Source organism: Trichechus manatus, unplaced genomic scaffold, assembly GCF_000243295.1.
Source record: "Trichechus manatus latirostris isolate Lorelei unplaced genomic scaffold, TriManLat1.0 scaffold00238, whole genome shotgun sequence".
Classification (NCBI taxonomy): domain Eukaryota; kingdom Metazoa; phylum Chordata; class Mammalia; order Sirenia; family Trichechidae; genus Trichechus; species Trichechus manatus.
In genome coordinates, this window is record NW_004444174.1 from 2,492,712 (window position 1) to 2,518,087 (window position 25,376).

Below are 25,376 nucleotides of genomic sequence, written 5' to 3' on the forward strand. Positions count from 1 at the left end.
AGATTCCTTCTAGGTAGTAATTATTAATGTATATCACCATTGAAATTAGAGAAAATATTCAATTACTTTGGGAAAATATACAAAGAGTTAAAAAAATAAAACATTGAATGGAACATACAATAAGAAATTGAGAAAACAAGTTTCCAAATGAGTAATTATATTCATTTACAATGTATATCATGAGATGAATTGACACAGTGGCTGCAACAATGGGCTCAAACTCAGCAACAATTGTGAGGATGATGCAGGACTGGGCAGTGTTTTGTTCTGTTGTACAAAGGGTCACTATGAGATGGAATTGATTTGATAGCACCTAACAACAACAACAACATAATGTATATTAAAAAAAAGTTTTAGCTGAGAAGAACCAGTATCTGGTTTAAGAATTGCTATTGTGAACAGGAGTCAGGGCTAAGACGTTTTCATTCTTTCTTTTGTCTGATAAAAGAAAGGACAATCCAGATCTACCCCAGGGAAGATCAAGGCTGGGGCAGATCACTTTTTGTGAGCTATCATCCAATCAGGATTCTTAATCTGGTGAAAAGTGCTAAAATCTGGTGAAGAGATGTGACGGGGGGAATATCACAAAAGTCAATGTGCCACCTGATATGAGACTGTAGAAAAGAATCGGCCTTACCAGGCAAGGAACCTGACTTTTACACTGATTTTGTATAGACAAACAACTTTATTACTTTTTTCTTAAATACCTGCCGAACCATCTCCTTTTTATATTGTCTGAGATGGCAGCTGTTTTCTCTCTGCAGCAGGACAAGATCTCACAAAGCATGTGACTTCTTTGCCAGATCATATAGATGTTGATGGGGTCTCTTTTTTGGAGAGGACACATCAAGTCTAGGGCAAACTTTAGGTCTTTAAATTGATATCTAAAAATGTAGAAAACCTTTTTAAAAAGTTTTTTATTGGTTTTGAACATAAGGCCAAAAATCTTTATAAGTTTCCAGAACAATTTTTTAACCACTATCTCTTTGAAATTTCTAGACGCATACAGGGAAATTTAATATAAAATGCTAAAGATGCTTTCAGTAATTACATAGTAACAACAACAAATTACCAAGACTACTGATTTATGAGTTCAAGCGTATTAATATCAAGCATATTTGGCAGTACCTAGAATGTTGGAGGAAAAAAAAATGTCAGGAGGAACTGGCCAAGAGTTATAAATATACCACTGCTTTTAAAAATGTATGTTAATGTATCATACTTACCACTGCAATTATTGCTCAAGAAAACCTTTTGTTCAGATTTTCTTTAACTTACAACTCAGTATCTGGAAGACTTCTGCTTACTATGAGAACTATATCAAATTTACTTATACATTAAAGCTGAACTTGAACTTGGATAAATTTGAAACTGTTTACAGTTGAACATTTGATCAGATATACATATATTTGGCTTCTGATCAGAAAAGAAATAATTTTACTATAATCCAATTTTGACTAGAAATTAAGGCTATTAGAAAGAGGAACTACAAATAACATGCTTACGTGTGTATGTATATGCATACATTTTCATGTCATCTAGTGTAATCCTTTCATTAACACATGAAGACACCAGGACTAGAGTTGCCCTAAACCACACGTCAGTGGCTTCTAGGTATCAGACAGTGGCTCCAGAGCTGAAAGTTGCCCACCTTAAAACATTTTGCCCACTTATCAAAAATTATTATTGCAATTTATTATTATAAATGCTTGATGTTGGGAAACAAGTCTCCAAAATCCATTCTAGACTGAATTATTTTTCACTTTTAATTTTTTGTTGATTTATTATTCTTTCATTAATGGAACACATCACTGAGTATATCTGAATTTTTGGTAGGTAATATGGATTTTGAATAATATTATGTGGGATACATATGTCCATCTGGTCTCTGAGGGTAGGATTATGTAGGATTATGTTGGACACATTTATCCCTCCGGGCTCTGGGGGTAGGACTGTGGGATGAGAAATGCAGCTTCCAAATAACACACAGGAACCTGGAAATATACTTACAAGGCTTATCTTTCTGTACAAAAGCCAAAAGAGACAACAGTTTTGCAGAATCACACCTCCAGATGTACCACCTCATACCAAAAAAAAAAACCAAAGCAGTTGCCGTCAAGTCAATTCCAACTCTTAGCAACCCTATGTACAACACCCGTAAAAACAGTAATTTGTGGCACATGCCCGTTTCTTCAGTTTCAAACACTTATACCAGTCCCCGCCTGCCAGCAGCACATACTATCAGTGGGAAAGTAACTTCCCAAGAAACTCCAGAAGTGGAGATGTAGCTGGGACATATATGTCCCCCTGGTCATGAACGGGATAAGTGTCTCACATTTCTGCACATCTTGTGACAACTTTTTTTCAGATTGTTTTCAAGGGTATCTATATACCTAACAGTCTTGGAATATAGAGATAGTGTTTCCCTCTGGGGCAAAATGCACCAGCCTACGTAGACTCATGGGGGTTTGAAGATACCTGAATTCAAATATTGGAGTTTGGATAGGTTCACAGTGGAGGAGGGAGATAAAGTGGCCTTGGGGGTGGGGCGCTTTATGCCAATTTCATGTACTATTGTTGTTGCATTTACTTTCTCATCCCTTTCTCATTCTCTGTAGGCAGGGAGGTTCCAGTAGGACAACTCCCCTGTCATTTCGTCAACAGGATTTAATGTTAGTGCCTCTACCTTCTGATATCTAAAGTTTTCACTATATAGATGACATCCTGTTGGTTGGCAGATCAAAATGGTATGTGGATTATATTTCAATTAAAAAAAAAAAGCATTAGTCTCATTTGCCCTAATTGAGTTATCACATCTCTGCCAGCCAGAGTGGCTGATAAATCAAGCAAAATTCCAACCCCTGGCTCATCAAGCAAAGTTTCTTGGGACTATGTAGAGGATTCAGAATATTCAGTCTCTCCAGTACCAAAAAAAAAAAGAAAAAAAAAAAACTAAACCCATTACCGTAAAGTTGATTCCAACTCATAGCGACCCTATAGGACAGAGTAGAACTGCCCCATAGTGTTTCCAAGGCTGTAAATCTTTACCGAAGCAAACTGCCACATCTTTCTCCCACGGAGCAGCTGGTGGGTTTGAAACACCAACCTTCTGGTTAGCAGCCACATGCTTAACCACTGCACCACCAAGGCTCCTGTCCTTCCAGTAGCCAAGGAAAAACTGCTGTCTCTTCAGTTTTTCTCCACGAAGGATGAGGTCCAGCACCTTATTGGACTCATGGGTACTGGATACAATACAAGTCTCTGTGACTGATCACTTTGCTGATTGGAGCTTCTACCTCTGAAGAGAGAGATAGTCTCCATCTGTAAGCTCCCTTGGGGTTTTGGACTTATGGCCTCCCTGATGCAGCTACTAGTCACGCTACTTTTGAAAAACTGCTATAAGTTTGCAACTAAACTCTTGTGACTGTTTGGCCAGATATTCCTATTTTGGGTGGGTCAACTCAGATTCAAAGACTAATAAGATGGGAAAGTACCCAAAAGCCTCATTTTTAAATGGAAAAACAAAACAACAAAAAATGCAGCTGCCCTGGCCCCAGCAGCATCTCAGCTTTACATGAAAAAATGGCAGCTATTCATCCAGGGTAAACTTGATCATCTCTACACTGCCTGAACTAAAGCTGCAGGCTCAGGGGGGGTCCTCAATTCACTCAAGTTTTCCTAAAAGGCTAGGCCTGTTTCAGGATTTTCAGCTAAGCTGAAACTGACTGAATCTCGGACTGTTGCCAATGTCCTAATGGTTTGGTTTGCCACGTGGAAAACTATAGATTAGCAGATTAAAGACATCCATTTTGGAGACCTCAAACAGTGGAAACAAAATGCAGCCGCTTATAGAAGTGTTTTGGATACATGTATGGATGCCCATTGTAAGGGTCTATTCCCTGAGAATGACTGAAATCATGCCACTGATGAAGCCCTGACTCTATGTTTCTGATTCAAAGGCTTCCAATGCTTTTCAGATTTATGACATCTGAAAAATGTACTCATTTATCTGGTGGTGGAGGAGGTCCCATTACACAATTGTTACCTCTACTTGTTCCTGATAAATTGACTACATCACACCTTAAATCCCTCATCACTGTTGATACTTTTTAGATTATCGATCAGCTGACTTTGGTCACATAACTGTGGCCCTGCATCAATTTTCAGTTTTCCAGACCTTTTGAAGTCTGATAATTACATGCCTTTTATCAAAAAAGCTACCCAGCAATGAGATGATAGTCTGACTCTACCTCCCTCATCTGTCCACACACCTTGGTAAGGCAGTGTGGTCACTGAATGTGGCTGTGCCCAGAAAGTATCACAGATACTTCCTAGGTAATGCTTAGGATAAAGGATGTGAAGGGTTATATAGACCTATTTCGACAACTCAGGATTCTGTTCTAATCACTCCTGGCCATAATGTGTATTTCCTTCCTGTAACAGCAGCTCATGAGTCCCTAAGTGGCACAAACAGTTAAGTGTTCAACTACCAGCTGTAAAGTTGTGGTTAGAACACACCCCAAAGTACCTCTGAAGAAATGCCTGGCGATCTGCTTCCAAAAGGTCACAGCCTTGAAAATCCTATGGAGCAGTTCTACTTGGCACATATGCAGTCACCACAAACTGGAATCAACTCCATGGCAACTAACAATAACAACAGCAATTCACAGGCTGGCATAACTGACATATCCTCAGGGTGCAGCCTGACCAAAAGGGGGCTTAGAACATTCAAACCTAACCCTGATTAAGTTTTGTAAAATTTCCTTTGTTTCTCTTGTACCCAATCCTTACAGACAAAAGGTCTAGATGTGAATAGGGTATAACTAGAAAAAAGATGCAGTTACAGCTACTGGAATGGGACAACCATGATTTAATGAGGGTGGAGGGAGAACAACAACCTAGAATTTAGAGAGGGAACACTTTAGATCGCTTAAGGTATGGAGGAAGGAAGTCCATTAGTGAACTGCCCCTGAATCCTTCCTTCACAAGGAAAATGTTCCTATGCAGCTCTCCCAGCCTAGTATAAGCGCTTAAAATTTAACTGATTTCTGGGTCTGCCATTCCTCACCAAATGGCTCTGACCATAATTTGATAGTCATTCCCCTTAACCTTACTCAGAAGTCTGTTTAGACAGCAGGGGATGGCCTCAGCCCTGTACCTCCCATAAGAAACACCTCTGGATGTCTTCCTCATCCCCATTCTTGGTCATTCTAAACACCACCTGGAAAGTGTCATGGACATAAGAGATCTTCAAGTGTTAAAAGAAACACCACCTTGGCCCTGGAAGGCATCAGGGCAGCCTCAACTCACTGGTGAGCATTGTTATAGGTGGTAGAATTGCTCTAAACATCTTCCTTGCTGGCCAGGGTGGAGTCTGTGTGACTGCTAATACATTCAGCTAGTGGGACAGTCAGTAGAGAAACTTAAGGAGAAAATTACTTGGCTTTCTAACGTAAACCTGATGACTTACAGGATGTATTCAACCGTCTGTGTCTATACTCTGGTGGGTATGACTGAGGTCAATATTGCAGGTTGGCCTCATCTTGCTGCTTGGAGTTCTGTTGGTAGTAACCTTAATTAAATGTATCACAAGACAAATCTAATGGATTTTGTCCCAGCCCCTGTCAGATTAATCAGAGTGGCCACTGGAGTGGTATACTCATGGAGATTTTGCCATGTAGAAACAAGGGGTGTATATTGTTAGAAGATAATTTCCCATGGGTCACTCACATTTCTACATGACTTGTGAGAGCTTTTGTTCTGGACTATACATTCAAGGACATTCATATAGCTAACAGACTGGGATGACAGAATGTTTTACTGTTCCCTCTGGGACAGTTTCCCTCTGGGCAAACTTCTTTGCTGTCCAGTATAATAAAAATAATTACTTCCTCTAAAGCATAGATGGGCAGGTTTGCTAACAGCTCTTTATAAGTTATAGGGTTTCCTAGCCTTGGGATTACTTGGATGGGACGCATCCCCACTGTGTGCACAGCGTGCACCTAGGCCACTCCTGTAGAACTTGCTGGCTAAGGGGAATCAATGTGAACACACATCTCCTGCTGTGGTAAGTAATACGTTCCTTTGTCTCTAACTCAGGTATCTCATGTCTTCTACCAGTATCCATGAAAGTGAGGCAGCCTAACTTATTAGCTTGCTTGCAGGGTAAAATCTCAGATCCTTCACACTTTTTGACACTTAATAACTAATTCTCATATAAACTGTACTTAATAAAAATAAAACAAAACAACTCTTGGTTATCAATGTCCTGTTGGTTAAGTATTTGTTAAATGTAATCAAATTTCAGAAAGGTGACAATCAATCTAAGGAAAAATTTTATGGCAGACTGATCCAGGCTTTGAAGTAGACGATGGGTAGACTGAATAAAATAAGTGTTTATTACTACATCAGCCAAAAAAAAAAAAAAAAGTTGCAGATTATGGAGACTAATTTATCTAGATAATTTTATATTTACTTACAGCAAATGTATCCTATTATAATCATCCAAATATATTTCTCTTGTCTCCTAAGCTTGGGGCCATGTTATATTTGTCTATGTACCTACCCTAGCACCAAGCATCACATCTGTCATAGTCTAAGCACTCAGTGCTTTATGGCTACAAAGGAAAAATTAAGTTCGAGTGAGTGTTATATAACTGTATTATGATATGCCTTAAAATCCAGAAGAGGAGTCGGGACTTAATCAAAAAGGCAAAGAGATACTATTTTCATCACCTAAATAAATGATAAAAGGAAAATCTTGCTCAGATTGGACTTGAACTTCTATATAGGACAGTTTCAGGGAGGAATTAAAAATACAGGGACACTCTGGTAATTTGATTATGTCATCTAAAGCTGTATGATGATCTTAAAATAAAGTGATGTCAATGAAAAAGGGGAAAACAGGTATAAGAAAAACAAAGTAACGATAGCATCCTAATTGGTATTTAGCTTTAGTTCTTAGCTCCTTTAAACTATAATCTCTGCATTGCAAACAAAGTCATCCATCTAAAACATAAAAGATAATTAACTCACTTGATTAAAACTCAATAATATTTTCTATCACATTTGAAATAAATTCCAAATTACTTGTTATTATATCCTAGGCATTATGTGGACGGATTCCTGGCCATTTTTCTGTTTCTTCCCCTTTCTCTGGCTCTTCTCTATTACTCAGCTCTACCTATTGTATTTTGTTCCTTTAATAAATAAGGATGCTCCTATTTTAAGCCTTCCATAATTGCTTTAGAGTTGGCTCAGAACATCTTATACCATGGCTTATCCTCTGAAATGTATTTTTAAGGGTTTCCCTGGCCACTCAATCAAATACTATACCAACAGATATGGTTTAACCCTTAACCTTCTTTATTTTTATAGTAAATTTCAATATTTTACAGTATACTGTATATTTATATATTTATTTATTCACTGTCAACTCAGACAAAATGTAAACTCTGTGAGGCAAGGGACTTTATCTCTTTTATTCACTGTACCAAGAATACTGCCCAGAACACCTAAGATAATCATTGACTACTGAAAAATTCATTCCTAAAGATTTCACTTCTGGCCACGATGGCATAACTCACATAAGACTTAAGATCCTACCAAGAATATCTATACACATCAGATTAAAAAAAATGAACTGAAGATATGCAAGATCAATCAAAGAAGCCAGAACCTGAGAAGCCAAGATCCCAGAGAGGAGAGTCTCATGTTGATATGAAACCTATATTTCTGTTCACATTTTCTTTCAGAACACTTTGCAATTCTATTCACAGGCAAGAGAAGCCAAGCAGAAATCTGAGGCCTACTTGCAACATTTTCTCCAGGATGAAGAGATAGAAAAGTTCAGAGATGCCAACGTGGTTAGGATCTGAAACACCAAGATCATTGGAAAACACCACAAAAATGTAAGCTCAAAATCATGCATGCAATTTCCCATCATTGTGTTTGCCAACTCCAAGTACTACATGTGTAGGTAAGATGCCTAGACTCAAAGAGCATAGAAACAGCTGCAGTGTTAAAGAGCTAGGCAGAAATTCCTTCATTCACATGGTACTGTGGAGAAAGGGACTGAAGTTCAGGGAAAAACGAGGTAAAAGGAATTCTTCCCCAAATAGAGTATATATTCTGAGACAACATTTTAAGAAACAAATAACACCAAATTTAAAACAAACTCTTTCAGAAAACAGTAACACAGGAAACAATCCCCAACAAAATGTATGAGGCCAACATAAACCTGAGTCCAAAACCTCAAGAGAGAAGATTACAAGAAAGAAAATGTATAGGCCTAAACTCTTCTTAGACGCAAAAAATCCTGAACAAAATTAGCAAAAAATATTCAGTGACATATAAAAAAAGAAAATGAATCATAACTAAGTTGGTTTATTCTAGGAATGCAAAATTTGTTTAACATTTGAAAAATTAATCAGTGCTAAAAGCATAAAAAGAGTATTTGATAAAAGCTAAATCTCATATATAAAAATCACCTTCTTTTTCATCATCATCATATTAACCTCTTGACAAGGTGCTAACAAAGGTAAATTTCTTAACCTGACCTAGAGTTTCTATGATAAATCTACAGGGAACACCTGACCTAGTGATGAAATATTGAAGCTTTCACCCTGAGAGCAGAACTAGAAAAGGATGTCTGCTAACATCACTTCTATCCATTATTGTACTGAAGGTAGTAGTCAGGACAATAAGCCAAGATAAGTAAATAACAGGCATAATGATTGAAAAAAAGAAAGACAACTGTCAGTATTCTTCATGACATGATTTAGAATATCCAAAAGACTTGACAGATAATGTATTAGAATTAATAAGCAATTTTCACAAAGTGGATGAAGACAAGATCGCTATACAGAAATAAACTGTATTTCTAGACAATAATTTAGCATAGTATCAGAAAGTATAAAATATCTAGGAATAAATATAACCAAAAAAATACAAAACTTAAATGCAGAAAACTACATAGTATTATGGATAGACAATTTACATTGCTTAAATAAATGGTATGATATTCTATGTTCATGGATTGAAAAATGCAATATTCTAATGATATCCATTCTCTCAAACTGATTTATAGATTCACTGTAATTCCAGACAAAATTCTAACATTTATTATGGAAATTGACAGGATTCTAAAATTCATACAAAAATGAAAAGGATCAATACTAACAAATTCAGTCTTGAAGAGGAATAACCAAATTGGAGCTCTTATAAGACTAGACATTAAGATTTATTATAAAGTGACAGTAATTACAATAGTCATGCAAAGATAGACAGCGGATCAACAGAAAATATGAGAGAATCCATGTGTACAGTTACCTAAATTTCATCAAAGCTTCCACTGCAACTTAGTGTGAAAATAATAGTATTTACGATAAAAACTCCTGATTCACTGGGATAGCCAAATGTAGAGAAAAAAAAGAATAGAAGAGAAACTTGATTCTTTCCCCACACTACATGCAAAAACTAACTCCAGATGTATCATAGACTTAAACATTAAAAGTTAAGATAACAAAGTTTCTAGAATATCTTAATGATCCTGGACAATATTTTAATGATCCTGAGGTAGGCAAAGATTTCTTATATAAGTCACAACAATTAAAACTTCTGTTTTACTGTAAAATTAAAAACATCAAAATAAATGATAAAGAAAGTAAAAAGGTAAGCCATACTTTTCAAAGGATAACAGAATAGTATCTGGAACAATATAAAATTGATTCTACAAATCAAGAAGAAAAAAATGGACAATCCAATTGAAAAATGCACAGAACACTTGTACAAGTATGTCATAAAAGTGAGTATCTAAATTGCAAATCAGCATATGAAAAGATGCTCAAAATCATTAAGCATGATGGAAATGCGAATTAAAACATTAAGATACCACCACAAACCTACTAGAATGACAGGGGTGGGGAAGACCTGAAGATACAAAGTATTGGTGAGGATACGGCAAACGTGAATCTCTCAAATTCTGCTGAATGGACAAAAGATTGATAACTCTGGGTAAACATTTCAGAAGAATGAGATTTTCTATTTGAAAAAATTTCTAATGAATTTATTTCATTTATACATTTTTGATATATAACAAAGAAATGATAGAATTTCATGTCTAAATAAATTTGAATATGTATAAAATACTATTTAAATCAAAATGTAAATGTACTGGCTTAGTTATGGAGTTACTCTACCATCTATATAATTGGCTGAAGAAAAGAGAACAAACGAAGCAAACAAAGGATGTAAAAAGCAAGTGAAATGTATAGTAAAAGGGTGCCTGTTTTGGTTTGAGTACAAGGGAGTCATGGGGAAAAGTGGTGGATAAGGCTGTATAAATAGTTTGCTATTGTATTGTGGAATATTTGAATACCAATATAAAGAGTTTGTTCTCGTTTTGTAGGTAATAAAGAATCATAAATTGTTGTTGAGCAGAGCGTTGATATGATCAGAGTTATAGTTAATGCAGAATAATTAATAAAAACATGCACAAGGGATTGAACTAATGAGAAAAAAAAATATACACGCAAACTAGTTAGAAGTCTTTTAGAACTGAAAGGAAAATGGTTGTAGAAGTCAGAATTGGATTAGGGGCCCTAAAAATGGAAGGAAGGAGACATATTTGAAATTTGTGATAGGAGCACTAGACATTGGTGATAGACTGCGCTTGTGTAGTAAAGAAGGGAAAATAACAGAGAAGAACTAAATTAGAATAATTGAAAATAGAGTAAAATATGAAATAAAATACAGGGCAGGGAAATATTGCTGCAATTTTTGATATGTTGTGTATGAAGGTTTTCTGTGATATCAAAGTAAAGATATTTAGTGAACAGTTGGAAATAAGGGATTAAACTGTGGAGAGATGTCGGGTCATTTAGGTGACACTAATATCCTACACATGATTTCTATTCAATTATCAACTCCTCCCAAATATCCTGCATCTCATTTCACATATGTCATGAGTTATATTACGTTGTAACTTGTTAATAAGGTGAAGTAATAACTCTAAGTCAAATGTAATAACCTTCATGGTTTCTTAACATCATGGATATTCAAAAAACTTTGTATATTTTATTTTAGTCAGTACTATCAGAACCGACCACCACTCGTCTGACAGTTTGTCATACTGTGGTGGCTTGTCTATTGCTGTGATGCTGGAAGCTATGTTACCGGTATTTCAAATACCAGCAGGGTCACCCATGGTGGACAGGTTTCAGCGGAGCTTTCAGATTAAGACAGACTAGGAAGAAGGACCTGGTGATCTATTTCTAAAAAAAACTGGCCAGTGGAAACCTTATGAATATCAGTGGAACACTGTATGATACGGTGCCAGAAGATTAACCTCTCAGATTGGAAGGCATTAAAAATATGACTGGGGAGGAGCTGCCTCCTCAAAGTAGAGTCGACCTTAATGATGTAGATGGAGTCAAACTTTCAGGATCTTCATTGGCTCATGTGGCATGACTCAAAATGAGAAGAAACAGCTGTAAACATCCATTAATAATGGAACATGGAATGTATGAAGTATGAATCTAGGAAAATTGGAAGCTATCAGAAATAAAATGGAATGCTTGAAGATCGATATTCTAGGCATTAGTGAGCTGAAATGGATTGGTATTGGCCACTTTGGATCAGATAATCATATGGTCTACTATGCTGGGAATGACAAATTGAAGAGAAACAGTGTTACATTTAATGTCAAAAACAACATTTCAAGATCTATCCTGAAGTACAATTCTGTAAGTGATTGGATAATATTCATTCACCTAAAATGAAGACCAGTTAATACCACTATTATTCAAAATACTTATCAACCACTAATGCCAAAGATGAAGAAATAGAAGTTTTCTACCAACTTCTGCAGTCTGAATTGATCAAACATGCAATTAAGATGCATTGATAATAACTGGTAATTGGAACTTGAAAGCTGGAAACAAAGAAGAAGGATCAGAGGTTGGAAAATACGGTCTTGGAGATAGAAATCATGCCAGAGATCACATGATAGGATTTTGCAAGACCAATGATTTCTTCTTGGAAATACCTTTTTTTCAACAACATAAATGGCGGTAACACACAAGGATCTCACCAGATGGAATACACAGGAATCAAATCGACTATATCTATGAAAAGAGAAGATGGAAAAGCTCAATATCATCAATCAGAACAAGACCATGGAGGAAGTGGGGCCAAGATGGTGGAGTAGTCAGATACTTCCTGTGGTGACTCTTATAACAAAGACCTGAAAAAAACAAGTGAATTGATTATATATGACAATCTAGGAGCACTGAACATCAAAGGCAAAGTTGAGGAATCAAACTGAGCAGCAGGAGGAGGGAGAGATGGTTCAGAAGCAGCAAGAAGTTGCCAGACTTGACCCAGCGGGAACCGGCACCCTGCAGGTTGGATTGGCTGGCATGCGAGGTGAGGCAAGTAGTAGCACTTAGGATGCATTTTCCACATCGGGAGAGGCCAAGCAGTGGAGAGTCTGCTCAATCCTCCAGAACCAGTGAGAAGTGGTGCTCGGTTGGCAAAAGATAAGTACATGTGTCTAACCTACTGTGTGGATCAAAAAACACACCCTTTGGGAAGAACCTGTTTCCCATTTACCTGCCCACTCCCTCCTCTGCACCAGGTCTGGGCTGGCTTCAGCGATTGCCGCATCCCCTGGGCTGGAAGTAGGACCTGTCGCACGCCCTGAGCCATTCTCCTGGCTTTGGAGAGGGAACAAACTAACAAACATAGACCTGTGTGGGCCCGTTTCAACAGTATAGGCCCTCATTAGCACTGTACAACAGGGTATATACCTGAAGACTAATTTCAACTGTATTGGCTATAAGGTGGACTGGCAGGTTTGTGACATTTGACACCTATCTGCCCATTAAGCAGGGTCCTCATCTACCCACATCAGGGGCCTGAGGACTGGTGGCTCCACCCATGCCACCTAGCCATCCACGACAGTGGTCCAAGAAAAAGTGGTGCCTCCCAGTCCTTACAGCAAACAGCACTGGGTGCCCATAGTCCAGCTGCAAAACCCACCCACCTATGTGCTCTAGGGAACAGGGATACGCTTTCCTCCGAGACACTCAGGGGCAGCTGTCAGCCCCCTGCCTTGCTCAGCACATGACCCTATACTACCGACAGATACCTGTGCCTACTCCAATTACCCCTTCCCATCTAGGACTGTAGGTGAGAGCCTGCACTACACACTTGGTGACCGACTACATGGACAACTGGGCTGAATCCATACAAGAAAAGTAAAGGGACTCCTGGACTCACATACCTAGTAACAGCTCTAACCTCCTGGTGACAGAACATGAGAGCTTCAAAGGCACAATAATCAAACTAGCTCACAAGAAGAGACTATTTGAGCATATCAAAACAAAACAAAAGAAGCTAGGACACAGTAAGCAAACATAAAATAAATAAATATAATAACTTATTGATGGCTCGGAGACAACTGTCAATATTGAATCACATAAAGAGGCAGAATGTGATGGCTTCAGCAAGCGACCAAAACAAAGAATCAAGAAATCTTCTGGAGGAAGAGAATTTCTTGGAATTACCTGAGGTAGAAGTCAAAAGATTCATATACAGGGGTCTTCAAGCGATCAGGAAGGAGTCAGGCAAAACGCAGAAGAAGCCAAGGAAAATACAAAGTAATAGAGAAATTTAAGGTTATACAAGAGCATAATGACAAATTTAACAGGCTGCAAGAAACCCTAGAGAGAGAGCAAACAGAAATCCAAAAGATTAACAACAAAATTTCAGAATTAGACAACTCAGTAGAAAGTCATAGGAGCAGAATTGAGGCAATGGAAGTCAGAATTAATGAGACTGAAGAGAAAGTACTTGGCACCAACTTATCTGAGGAAAAATCAGATAAAAGAATTTTAAAAAATGGAGAAACCTTAAGAATTATGTGGGACTCTATCAAAAGGAATAACCTATGAGCGACTGGAGTACCAGAACGGGGTGGGGGGGGATAACAGAAAATACAGAAAGAATTGTTAAAGATTTGATGGCAGAAAACTTCCCTGATATTATGAAAGATGAGACGATAGCTATCCAAGAAGCACACTGAAACCCATACAAGGTAGATCCCAAAAGAAAGTCACCAAGACGAATTGTAATCAAACTTGCCAAAACCAAAAATAAAGACAGAATTTTAAGAACAGCTAGGGATAAACGAAAAGTCATCTAGAAAGCACAGTCAATAAGACTAAGCTCGGACAATTCAGCAGAAATCATGCAGGCAAGAAGGCAATGGGATGACATATATATAGCCTTGAAGGAAAAAAAATTGCCAGAGAAGAATTATATAAATCCAGCAAAACTGTCTCTCAAATATGATGGCAAAGTTAGGGCATTTCCAGAGAAACAGAAATTTAGGAAATTTGCAAAAACCCAACCAAAATTACAAGAAATACTAAAGACAGTCCTCCAGTTAGGAAATCAATGACATCAGATAACAACCCAAGACTAGAATACAGGACAGAACAACCAGATATCAACCCAGATAGCGAAGTCACAAAAATAAATCAAAGCTAAAATACTGAAAATAGGGAAACAGAGATGTCAATATGTAAAAGATGACAACAGTAAAACAAAAAAGAGGGACTAAATAATGTAGTCATAGTTCTTTCATATGGAGAGGAAGTTAAGGCGATATAAAGAAATAAAAGATTGGTTCAAATTTAGAAAAATAGGGGTAAATATTAAGGTAACCACAAAGGAAAATAATAATCCTATACATTAAAATAAAAAAAAAAAAAAACAATAAAAACATAGAGACTCAGCAAATACAAAATCAACAACACTGAAAAGGATGAAAAGAAAATACACAAAGAAAAATGATTCACCACATAAAATTAAGTGGAACAAAGAAACTGTGAACAACATACACACACAAAAAAATCAAAATGACAGCACTAAACTCATATCTATCAATAATTACACTGAATGTAAATGGACTAAATGCACTAATAAAGAGACAGAGTGGCAGAATGGATAAAAAACATGACATGTCTATATGCTGCCTACAAGAGACACACCTTAGACTTAAAGACACAAACAAACTAAAACTTATAGGATTGAAAAAATATATCAAGCAAACAACATTCAAAAAAGAGCAGGAGTGGCAACGTTAATCTTTGACAAAATAGACTTTAAAGTAAAATCCACCACAAAGGATAAGGAAGGACACTATATAATGATTATAGGATCAATAGATCAGGAGGACATAAGCATAATAAATATTTATGCACCCAATGACAGGGCTCAAAAATACATAAACTCTAACGGCACTGAAAAAAGAAATAGACACCTCCACAATAACAGTAGAAGACTTCAACACTACACTTTCGGTGAAGGACAGAACATCCAGAAAGAAGCTCAGTAATGACACGGAAGATCTAAATGCCACAATCAATCGACTTGATCTCATAGACTTAATACAGAACACTCCACCAAACAGTAGCCAAGTATACTTTCTTTTCTAATGCACATGGAACATTCTCCAGAATAGGCCACACGTTAGGCCATTAAAGCAAGCCTTAACGGAATCCAAAGCATCAAAATATTACAAACCATCTTTTCTGATCATAAAGCCATAAAAGTAGAAATCAAAAACAGAAAAAGCAAGAAAAAAAAATCAAACATATGGAAACTGAAAACCTTACTCAAAAACTACTGGGTTATAGAAGAAATTAAGAACAGAATATAGAAATTCACAGAATCAAATGAGAATGAAAACACATCCTACCAGATAACCTGTGGGACACAGCAAAAGCAGTGCTCAGAGGTCAATTTATAGCAATAAATGCACACATCCATAAAGAAGAAAAGGCCAAAATCAAAACGTTAACCTTACAACATGAACAAAGAGAAAGACAGCAGCAAAAGAAGCCTTTGGGCACAGGAAGAAAGCAAATAATAAAAATTAGAGCAGAATTAAATGAAATAGAAAAACAATTGAAAGAGTTAACAAGACCAAAAGCTGGTTCTTCAAAAAGATCAACAAAATTGATAAACCATTGGTCAAACTGAAAAAAGAAAAACAGGAGTGGAAACAAATAACCTGAATAAGAAATGAGAGGGGTGATATCACAACAGACCCAACTGATATTAAAAGAATCATAACCAAATACTATAAAAATTGTACTATAACAAACTGAAAACCTAGAGGACATGGACAAATTTCTAGAAACATATTACCTACCTAAACTAACACAAACGAGGTAGAAAAACTAAATAAACCTATAACAAAAGAAGAGATTGAAAAGCTAATTTAAAAACTCCCAACAAAAAAAGCCCTGGCCTGGACAGTTTCACCAAACTTACCACTACTACTAAAGGTATTTCAGAGCATAGAAAAGGATGGAATACTCCCAAACTCCTTCTATGAAGCCAGCATAACCCTGATACCAAAACCAGGTAAAGACACCACAAAAAAAGAAAATTACAGACCAATATCCCTCAGCAACATTGATGCAAATATCCTCAACAAAATTCTAGTCAATAGACTTCAACAACTTATCAAATAAACAATTCACTATGATCAGGTGGGATTCACACCAGGTATGCAGGGATGGTTCGATATAGAAAAACAATCAATGCAATCCATAACATAAATAAAACAAAAGACAAGAACCACATGATCTTATCAATTTATGCAGAAAAGGCATTTGACAAAGTCCAACACCCATTCATGATAAAAAAACTCTCAGCAAAATAGAAATAGAAGGGAAATTCCTCAACATAATAAAGGGCATTTATATAAAGCCGATGGCCAACATGATCCTAAATGAAGAGTCTGAAAGCATTCCCCTTGAGAACGGGAGCCAGACCATTCTTATGTAACATTGTGCTGGAGGTCCTAGCCACAGCAATCAGGCTAGAAAAAGAAATAAAGGGCATCCAAATTGGTAGCAAAGAAGTAAAAATATCTCTATTTGCAGATGATATGATTTTATACACAGAAAACCCCAAAGAATCCACAAGAAAACTATTGGAACTAATAGAAGATTTCAGCAAAGTATCAGGATACAAGATGAATATACAAAAATCAGTTGGATTCCTGTACACCAACAAAGCGAACTTCCAAGAGGAAATTACCAAATCAATACCATTTACAATAGACCCCAAGAAGATAAAATACTTAGGAATAAAACTAACCAGAGACGTAAAAGACCTACACGAAGAAAACTACAAGACACTACAAGAAACCAAAAGAGACCTACATAAGTGTAAAAACATACCTTGCTCATGGATAGGAAGACATAATATTGTGAAAATATCAATTCTACCTAAAGCGATCTACAGATACAATGCAATCCCAATCCAAATTCCACAGGCATTTATTAAAGAGATAGAGAAAAAAAAAAACACCAAATTCATATGGAAAGGGAAGAGGCCCCAGATAAGTAAAGTATTACTGAAGAAGAAGAACAAAGTGGGAGGCCTCACACTACTTGATTTTAGAACCTATTAAACCGCCATGGTAGTCAAAATAGCCTGGTGCTGGTACAACAACAGATACATAGACCAATGGAACAGAATTGAGAATCCAGACATAAATTCATCCACCTGTGAGCAGCTGATATTTGACAAAGGTCCAAAGTCCATTAAATGGGGAAAAGACAGTCTCTTTAATAAATGGTGCTGGCATAATTGGATACCTATCTGCAAAAAACTGAAACAAGACCCATACCTCATACCATGCACAAAAATTAACTCAAAATGGATCAAAGACCTAAATATAAAATTGAAAAAGATAAAGATCATGGAAGGAAAAATAGGGACAACTCTTGGAACCCTAATACATGGCATAAACAGAATACAAAACATTACTAACAATGCACAAACACCAGAAAAGAAACTAGATAACTAGGAGCTCCTAAAAATCAAACACTTATGCTCATCAAAAGACTTCACCAAAAGAGTAAAAAGACAACCTACAAACTGGGAAAAATTTTTTGGCTATGACAAATTCGATCAGGGTCTAATCTCTAAAATCTACAAGATACTGCAAAACCTCAACAACAAAAAGACAAATAAACCAATTAAAAAATGGGCAAAGGATATGAACATGCACTTTGCCAAAGAAGACATTCAGGCAGCTAACAGACACATGAAGAAATGCTCACGATCATTAGTCATTAAAGAAATGCAAATCAAAACTACGATGAGATACCATCTCAACACAACAAGGCTAGCATTAATCCAGAAAACATAAAATAATAAATGTTGGAGAGGTTGTGGAGAGACTGGAACACTTATACACTGTTGGTGGGAATGTAAAATGATACAACCCCTTTGGAAATCAATTTGATGCTTCCTTAAAAAGCTAGAAATAGAAGTAGTACCATACAATCCAGAAATTCGACTCCTTGGAATATATCCTAGAGAAATAAGAGCCATCATATGAATAGATACATGCACACCCATGTTTGTTGCAGCACTGTTCACAATAGCAAAAAGATGGAAACAACTTAGGTACCTATCAACGGATGAACGGATAAATAAATTATGGTATATTCACGCAATGGAATACTACGCAATAATAAAGAACAATGATGAGTCCATGAAACATCTCAAAACATGGATGAATTTGGAAGGCATTATGCTGAATGAAATTAATCTGTCACAAAAGGACATGTGACTGTATGAGACCACTATTATAAGAACTCAAGAAAAGTTTTAAACACAGAAGAAAAAATTCTTTGATGGTTACAAGGGTCGGGAGGGCGGGAGAGGGTTATCCACTAACTAGATAGTAGACAAGAATTATCTTAGGTGAAAGCAAGGACAGCACACACTACAGACGAAGTCAGCACAACCAAAGCTAAGAAGTTTCCTGAATACAAACCAAACACTTCGAGGGATAGTGTAGCAGGGGCAGGAGTCTGGGTACCATGGTTTCAGAGGACATCTAGGTCAACTGGTATAACAAAGTTTATTAAGAAAACGTTCTGCATCCCACTTCGGTGAGTGGCAGCTGGGTCTTAAAAACTATCGAGCAGCCATCTAAGATGCATCAATTGGTCCCAACCCACCTGGAGCAAAAGAGAATGAAGAACACCAAAGACACAAGCAAAATATTAGCCCAAGAGACAGAAAGTGCCACATAAAACAGAGACTCCTTTAGCCTGAGACTAGAAGAACTAAATAGTGCCTGGTTACCACCAATGACTGCCCTGACAGGGAACACACCAGAGAGTCCCTGATAGAGCAGGAGAAAAGTGGGGTGCAGAACTAAAAATTCTAGTAAAAAGACCAGACTTAATGGTCTGACTGAGACTGGAGGGATCCCGGAAGAGACTAAACGGGCAGCTTCTGTCCGGAGGCGAGAAGAGAAAGCAGAAAGTGACAGAAGCTGGTTGAATGGACACGGGAAATCCGGGGTGGAAAGGAGGAGTGTGCTGTCACAGTATAGGAAGAGCAACTAGGGTCACATAACAATGTGTGTATATATATTTTTTATGAGAAACTCACTTGAACTGTAAACTTTCACTTAAAGCATTAAAAAAACAAAAAACAAAAGAAGGAACAAGACAATGGGCTAACAGCAGAACAGACCTTCAGTTGCTCACATGCAAGTTCAATTTGAAGCTGAAGAAAATTAAAACAAGTCCACAAGAGCCAAAGTTCGACCTTGAGTATATCCCCCCTGAATTTAGAGACTATTTCAAAAATAGAATTGACGCATTGAAGAGTACTGACCGAAGACCAGACAAGTTGTGGGATAACATCAAGGACATCATTTATGAAGAAAGAAAAAGGTCATTAAAAAGACAGGAAATAAAGAAAAGACCAAAATTGATGTCACAGGGTTTGAAACTGACTCTTAAATGTAGAGTAGCTAAAGTGAAAGGAAGAAATGATGAAGTAAAAGAGCTGAACAGAACATTTCAAAGGGCAGCTTGAGAAGACAAAGTATTATAATGAAATGTGTAAAGACCTGGAGTTAGAAAACCAAAAGAGAAGAACATGCTCAGCATTTCTCAAGCTGAAAGAACTGAAGAGAAAATTCAAGCCTCCAGTTGCAATCATGAAGCTTTCTATGGGCAAAATTTTGAACAACGTAGAAAGCAGCAAAAGAAGATGGAAGGAATAAAGAGAGTCACTGTATCAAAAAGAAATAGTTGATGTTCAACCATTTCAGGAGGCAGCATATGATTAAGAACCGATGGTACTGAAGGAAGAAGTCCAAGCTGGACTGAAGGTATTGGCGAAAAACAAGGCTCTAAGAATCGATGGAATACCAGTTGAGATGTTTCAACAAATGGATGCAATGCTGGGAATGCTCGCTTGTCTATGCCAAGAAATTTGGAAGATACCTACATGGCCAACTGACAGGAAGAGATCCACATTTGTGCCCATTCCAAAGAAAGATGATTCAATAGAACGAGTAAATTATCAAACAATATCATTAGTGTCACATGCAAGTAAAAATAAGCTGAAGATAATTCAAAAACAGTTGCAGCAGTACATTGACAGGACTGTCAGGAATTCAAGTCAGATTCAGAAGGGGATGTGGCAGGAGGGATATCATTGCTGATGTCAGATGGATCTTGATTGAAAGCAGAGAATACCAGAAAGATGTTTACCTGTGTTTTATTGACTATACAAAGGCATTCAATTGTGTGGATCATAACAAATTATGGATAACATTATGAAGAATGGGAATTCCTGAACACCTAATTGTGTTCATGAGGAATCTGTATATAGACCAACAGGCACGTGTTTGAACAGAACAAGGGGATACTGCATGGTTTAAAATCAGGAAAGGTGTGTGTCAGGGCTGTATCCTTTCACCATACTTATTCAATCTGTATGATGAGTACATAATCCGAGAAGCTGAACTTATATGAAGAAGACCGTGGCAGCAGGATTGAAGGAAGACTCATTAACAACCTGCGATATGCAGATGACACAACTTTGCTTGCTGAAAGTCAAGAGGACATGAAGCACTTACTGATGAAGATCAAAGACCACAGCCTTCACTATGAATTACCCCTCAACATAAAGAAAACAAAAATCCTCACAACAGTACCAATAAGCAACATCATAATAAATGGAGAAAAGACTGAAGTTGTCAAGGACTTCATTTTACTTGGATCCAGAATCACTGCCCATAGGAGAAGCAGTCAAGAATCAAATGACGTACTGCATTGGCAAATCTGCTGCAAAAGACCTCTTTAAATTGTTGAAAAGCAAAGAAGTTACTTTGAGGGTTAAGGTGTGCCTGACCTAAGCCATGGTATTTTCAATAGCTTCATATGCATGCGAAAGCTGGAGGATGAGTAAGGAAGACCAAAGAAGAATTGACACCTTTGAATTATAGTGTTGGTGAAGAATAATGAATATACCATGGACTGCCAGAAGAACAAACAAATCTGTCTTGGAAGTACAAGCAGAATGCTTCTTAGAAGGGAGGATGGCAAGACTCCATCTCACGTATTTTAGACATGTTATCAGGAGGGACCAGTCCCTAGAGAAGCACATCATGCTTGGTAGAGTAGAAGGTCAGCAAAAAAGAGCAAGACCCTCAACAAGATTGACTGACAGAATGGCTGAAACAACAGGCTCAAATACAGCAAGGATTGTGAGAATGGCATGGAATTGGCAGTGTTTTGTTTTGTTTTGCATAGGGTGCTAACAACAATCAGACAAGAAATAAAAAACTAACAAACAAACAAACAGAAATTGGCCACTCATTAATACAAGTCATTATAATCATAGTATTTTCCATATTTCCGTTCACTGTGAACAAATTCTCCATAAAAATTGAAGGAAGGAGACACAGTTGTAATTTGTGATAGGACCAACAGACATTGCTGACTTACTGTACTTGTGTGGTAAGGAAGGGTAAATACTAGAGAGTGAGGAAGACAGGCTTTAATTAACTTACTTCTTCAAAAATCAGGTAAATCAAATTGAATTTTGAAAGACAACAAGAAAAAACTTACAAGTAAGTAAACTAGAAAAATTTTGCATGTAAGATATAAGTGTATTTTTAAAGCAATTAAATTGTTTTCAAGTCAGCTAGTTTTTAGTTTTTTTTTTTTTTATAGAAATAAAACGTATTACTGCCCTAAGAATAAATAACTGATTTAGTAGGGAAATTTCAAGAAATGAACAGCTCAATTCCTTTCTGTATTAGAGGTGTGAAGTATTCGTAAATTTTGTGATTGTATTATTCACACATCAACTAAAGAATATCAATCCTGACATTTTTCAGAAACTTGCTAATCAGCAGCAGGTTTCAAAAAGCATTTTCCTATACTAACAGAATAATATTGAATTTTTTAAAGCTTGTTTTTAATCAAGGTCATGACTATATTTAGGAAAACAATTCAGGTTTGGAAAATAGTGTTTTCTTATTACACTAGTTTCATCATTATAGTCTCATTAATGCAATATACACCTTAAATTCTGAAAAGAAATTAAAGAGTAATGGCTATCATTCATAATTCAGTATTGAATTACAAACACAATTCATAATTCGGTATAAAATATAAAAACCCTCAGCCAACTACATTGGACAGAAAAAAAAATGGAGAAAATATGTCAAATAGATTTTAATTCTCCTGATGGAATTTTGAAAATCACTATATTTTTTGAAAGTCAAAATTCTCATTTTTATTTCACATATGTACACATGCAACCAACTATAAGATCACATTTAACTCTTGGAGTTGGGGTATATGATAATACTTTTCATATATTAATTTTCTAGGCAATACATTAAAACCATCAGAAATAAATAAAGTATCACACCAACTACTGTGAGAAGGCATCTAGTCATAGGACCTGGAAGCTGATTTTGATACGATAAAAGCATATATTTTTTATGATTTAGTAACAAAATCTGCTAGCAAAAAAAAACCCAAACCAAACATGTTGCCATTGAGTCCATTCCAACTCATAGTGACCCTAGAGAACACAGCAGAACTGTCCCATAGGGTTTCCAAGGAGAGGCTGGTGGATTCAAAACTGCCAACCTTTTGGTTAACACCTGAGCTCTTAACCGCTGCACCACCAGGGCTCCAGAATTCCCTACAGTAGGTGCTATTTTTGCCACCACAGCCTGGACCTGCTGTAGAGATCTCCTTTGCTCTGGGCCCTACTTAAAGCTAGAGCAGTACATTGAGTATGAACTATGCTACCGCTAGACCCCAAATAAGCCTACCTCGTTATCCTTCTTAATTGTGAAAAGTGCAAGAAACTCCAATTTATCCTTTAACTTAAAGGGGGCATCCCAGCATGCCCCACTTCATTAGAATCCTAAAAAACTTCATTGTTGTAGAGAACCACTGAATCTTCATAGGATTTTTCTCTCACGATCACTTCCTTGTTTATCTCTCATGTGCCTAGGCTAAGTGCTATAAAAAATTAATTTGATCACATTAACATATCTGATCTGAAGGATACCATGAATACAATGATCAAGTTTAAGAGGGATAAATAGGACTTTGGAAAAATGATGGCAAGTTGGTAGATGCAGAAATACTGACAGTATATCTGTGTGTTTCATATCAGTCTGACATAGAAATGAACATAAAAAAGAATTATTTCTTTAATTATATAATTATAGCATTTTTAGAAAATCTGTTTCATATCACATGTGTTTTACAGTTATATTAATTTATATTCTACCCCCTTGCAAAAAGGGTTTAAGGCAGTGCATTTATAGTTTGGTAGCTAATACAAATGCAGCTTAGGCTAATTTTATGCCCTTTAAGGTTCCAACACCTCCTCGTTATGATGCACTGAGGAGACTATACCATCATCTCTGTTGTATTCTTGTCCAAAATGTATAACCTGAGCTTAATCAGGAGGAAATATCAACAAACACAAAGTAAGGGATATTCTACAAAAATAATTGGTCAGTACTCTTTAAAAGCATCCAGCTCTTGAAACACAAAGAAAAACTGAGGAACTGTTCCAGGTTAAAGGACACTAAGGAAAAATGACAAGTGGATGCAACATGTGATCCGGGATTGGATCTCAGACCAAAAATAGGACATTATTAGAACAATTGGTAAAATTTGAATAAGGTTGATTAGATCATAGTATTGTATAAATGTTAATTTCCTAATTTTGGTAATTGGGCTGTGGTTATGTAAAATATTAATCTCTGGAGAATCTAGGCAAAGAGTACACGGGAACTCTTGTAAATATTCCGTGACCACCTTTATACGCTATACATGCTTGTAGGGCAAATGAAAGTGTTAAGAAATTAGTACCATACTTTCTTAAGTGTTATTTGAAAACACGTGTAACAAAATATTAGTAGGACAAATACCTTAGAAACTGGGTTAGATCCAAAATATTATACTAACAATATTTGAAGACCAATTTTTATATGTTGTATTTGGCACTTACTTCATCAAATGAAAAATCCTCTAAATCTATTTCTTCATACTCTTCTTCAGATTCTTCATTCTTAATAGCTTCTAGAGCTGTTGTCAGTTTTTTTCGCAAAAGAAAGCCCTTCCAAACTGCCTAAACAAAAATTTAAAGCATGTTATACAAGGTTATAGATCAAACCCCAAACCAGATTCTCTGTGTTATCCCATTAGGAAGATAAAACATCTTAGACCTTAGTTTAATGGCTCCATAATCTGTTATTTGAACTTTATGTGACACTTAAAACTGCAAGATGAATTAAATGACTGCAAGTGTCTAAAGTTCTGAATCTCAGGAGACTTTCCTCTTGGCAGAAAAGAATCTTTAAAACTCCCTCAACTGCACAAGCAGGTCAACCAATTAATTATCTCACAGTTCCTCCAGGACCCATTCAAAGCTAAGAAAGAGATACAAAGGAAAACCAATTTTTCTAATTTTTAAATGATTATTTGTGCAAAAATAAACTAAAGCACATTTAGGAAAACTTTAATATTTATAAATAGCAATATTAGTGGTAGTATCCTGGACCATAGTAATTAACAAATTTTATTTTAAAATAAACTAAGCACAGAACAATAGAATTGAAAAGTTTCAGATTCCTCAACAATCTTGGAGTGGGGAAGTCTTCCTAATTATAACTGTAAGTATAATTGAATACCTTTATATACTACTAAAGTGTGATCTCCAGGATATATCTTTAAGTATATAAAACAAGGTTGAAATAAGTGTGTATTGCATGCTACCATTTATCTATTAAGGATGGCATAAAAATATATAAAAACTTATATTTTATATGAACTTACATATAAATATTTAAGCATATATGTATACGTGTTTGCTTATTTATTTATTTATTTTAATTAATTTATTTTTTTTATTGTACTTCAGGTGAAGGCTTACAGAACAAATAGTTTCTCATGAAACAGAAGTACACATGTTGTTTTATAACATTGGTTAAC

At 36.3% G+C, this 25,376-nt stretch overlaps 1 protein-coding gene across 1 annotated transcript in view; it reads right to left on the reverse strand.

Annotated features, from left to right (window-relative positions):
- LRRIQ1 (leucine rich repeats and IQ motif containing 1) overlaps positions 1-25,376 on the reverse strand; it is a 235,094-nt gene that overhangs the window by 105,163 nt on the left and 104,555 nt on the right. The window contains exon 17 of the mRNA XM_004389266.2: positions 24,394-24,513. Within this exon, the coding sequence (XP_004389323.2) occupies positions 24,394-24,513 (120 nt within the window). The remainder of the gene's footprint in view (positions 1-24,393; positions 24,514-25,376) is intronic.